The sequence below is a fragment of the Aplysia californica genome, unplaced genomic scaffold (assembly GCF_000002075.1).
Source record: "Aplysia californica isolate F4 #8 unplaced genomic scaffold, AplCal3.0 scaffold00369, whole genome shotgun sequence".
NCBI classification, from domain to species: Eukaryota; Metazoa; Mollusca; class Gastropoda; order Aplysiida; family Aplysiidae; genus Aplysia; species Aplysia californica.
The window spans coordinates 55,757-56,930 of NW_004797639.1; the positions used below are offsets into that span (position 1 = coordinate 55,757).

General features: G+C 58.8%; 1 protein-coding gene across 1 annotated transcript in view; it reads left to right on the forward strand.

Moving 5' to 3' along the window:
* LOC101850661 (RIMS-binding protein 2) overlaps nt 1–1,174 on the forward strand; it is a gene marked incomplete at its 5' end in the record, with an annotated part of 58,969 nt that overhangs the window by 37,348 nt on the left and 20,447 nt on the right. Inside the window, 1 exon segment of the mRNA XM_013085380.2 lies at nt 276–1,169. Within this exon segment, the coding sequence (XP_012940834.1) occupies nt 276–1,169 (894 nt within the window).

Sequence of the window (1,174 nt, forward strand, 5' to 3'; positions counted from 1 at the left end):
AGAGAGAGACAAACAAACAGACAGACAGACAGACAAACTTGTTTTTCTATCTGATCCCGACATATTCAAAGATGATAACCTGCTTTAGGTGACCACTGTTCTCCTTGATAATTGGGGGGGAGGGGGCTTGTCGCCTTAGACCATTTCTCGATAAATGGGGGGTCGTCTTAGACAGGTTTGACGTGACCACTGCTCCATAATGGGTGGTCTTTTTAGACAGGTTCAACTGTATTTATACTTATTTATAAATTTATTATAAATTCCTTGCTTCGCAGAAATCACCCGGGACAGCAGCTCAGAGCGAGGCCCGTCTTTCGACGAGGACACAGACCGCGAGAACAGCTCCTCGTCCAATCAGACGGCCCCGGGGTCAGGGTCGGGGTCAGGGTCGACCGCCATGGGGGCCAAAGGTCGCGCCCCTGACGCCGCCATCTCCTCCCACTACCGCGGCGACGCGGAGAACCCCAGCGCTTTCCGCCAGGTGGAGCAGAGCAAGAACAGGGAGAGTGGCGGGGCGGGAGCGGGGGAGGCGGATCCTGACGTCGTCACCTCCTCCTCCTCCCCTTCGTCACGTGACAAGAAGTCGTCTGCTGCCTCAACAACAAGAGACGACGCCCACAGCCCGTCGTCCCGATCGCAGCCGACCCCGAAAGGTCATCAAACAGCTTCCCCTCGTTCAGGAGCGGCGCGGCAGCAGCAGCAGCAGAGTCCGGAACCCCACCCCCGGAAACACATCACGTCCGCTTCCGCCTCCTCCCCCTCGGCTGGAGCCACGCCCACCGCGTCATCCGCCGCCACCGCCCCCTCCTCCTCTACGTCACAGCAGCGGGGGGAAGAAGTCGGGGGAGACAACGACTCTATTTCAGGGGAGATCAATCCCGTTGTGTTGGACGCCAGCTCCGTGCGGCTGTTTATCGCGCTGTTTGACTACGACCCCGCCACCATGTCGCCCAATGTGGACTCCATAGACGAAGAGCTGCCGTTTCGGGAGGGTCAAATTCTCAAAGTGTTCGGGGATAAGGACCCGGACGGCTTCTACAAGGGCGAGAGTCAGGGCCGGGTGGGGTTCATCCCGTGCAATATGGTCTCCGAGGTGCAGATTGATGACCCCGAGCTGGTCGAGCAGTTACTTAAGGAGACGGCCGAGACGCCGGCTGCTGGCCATAGTGGTGAG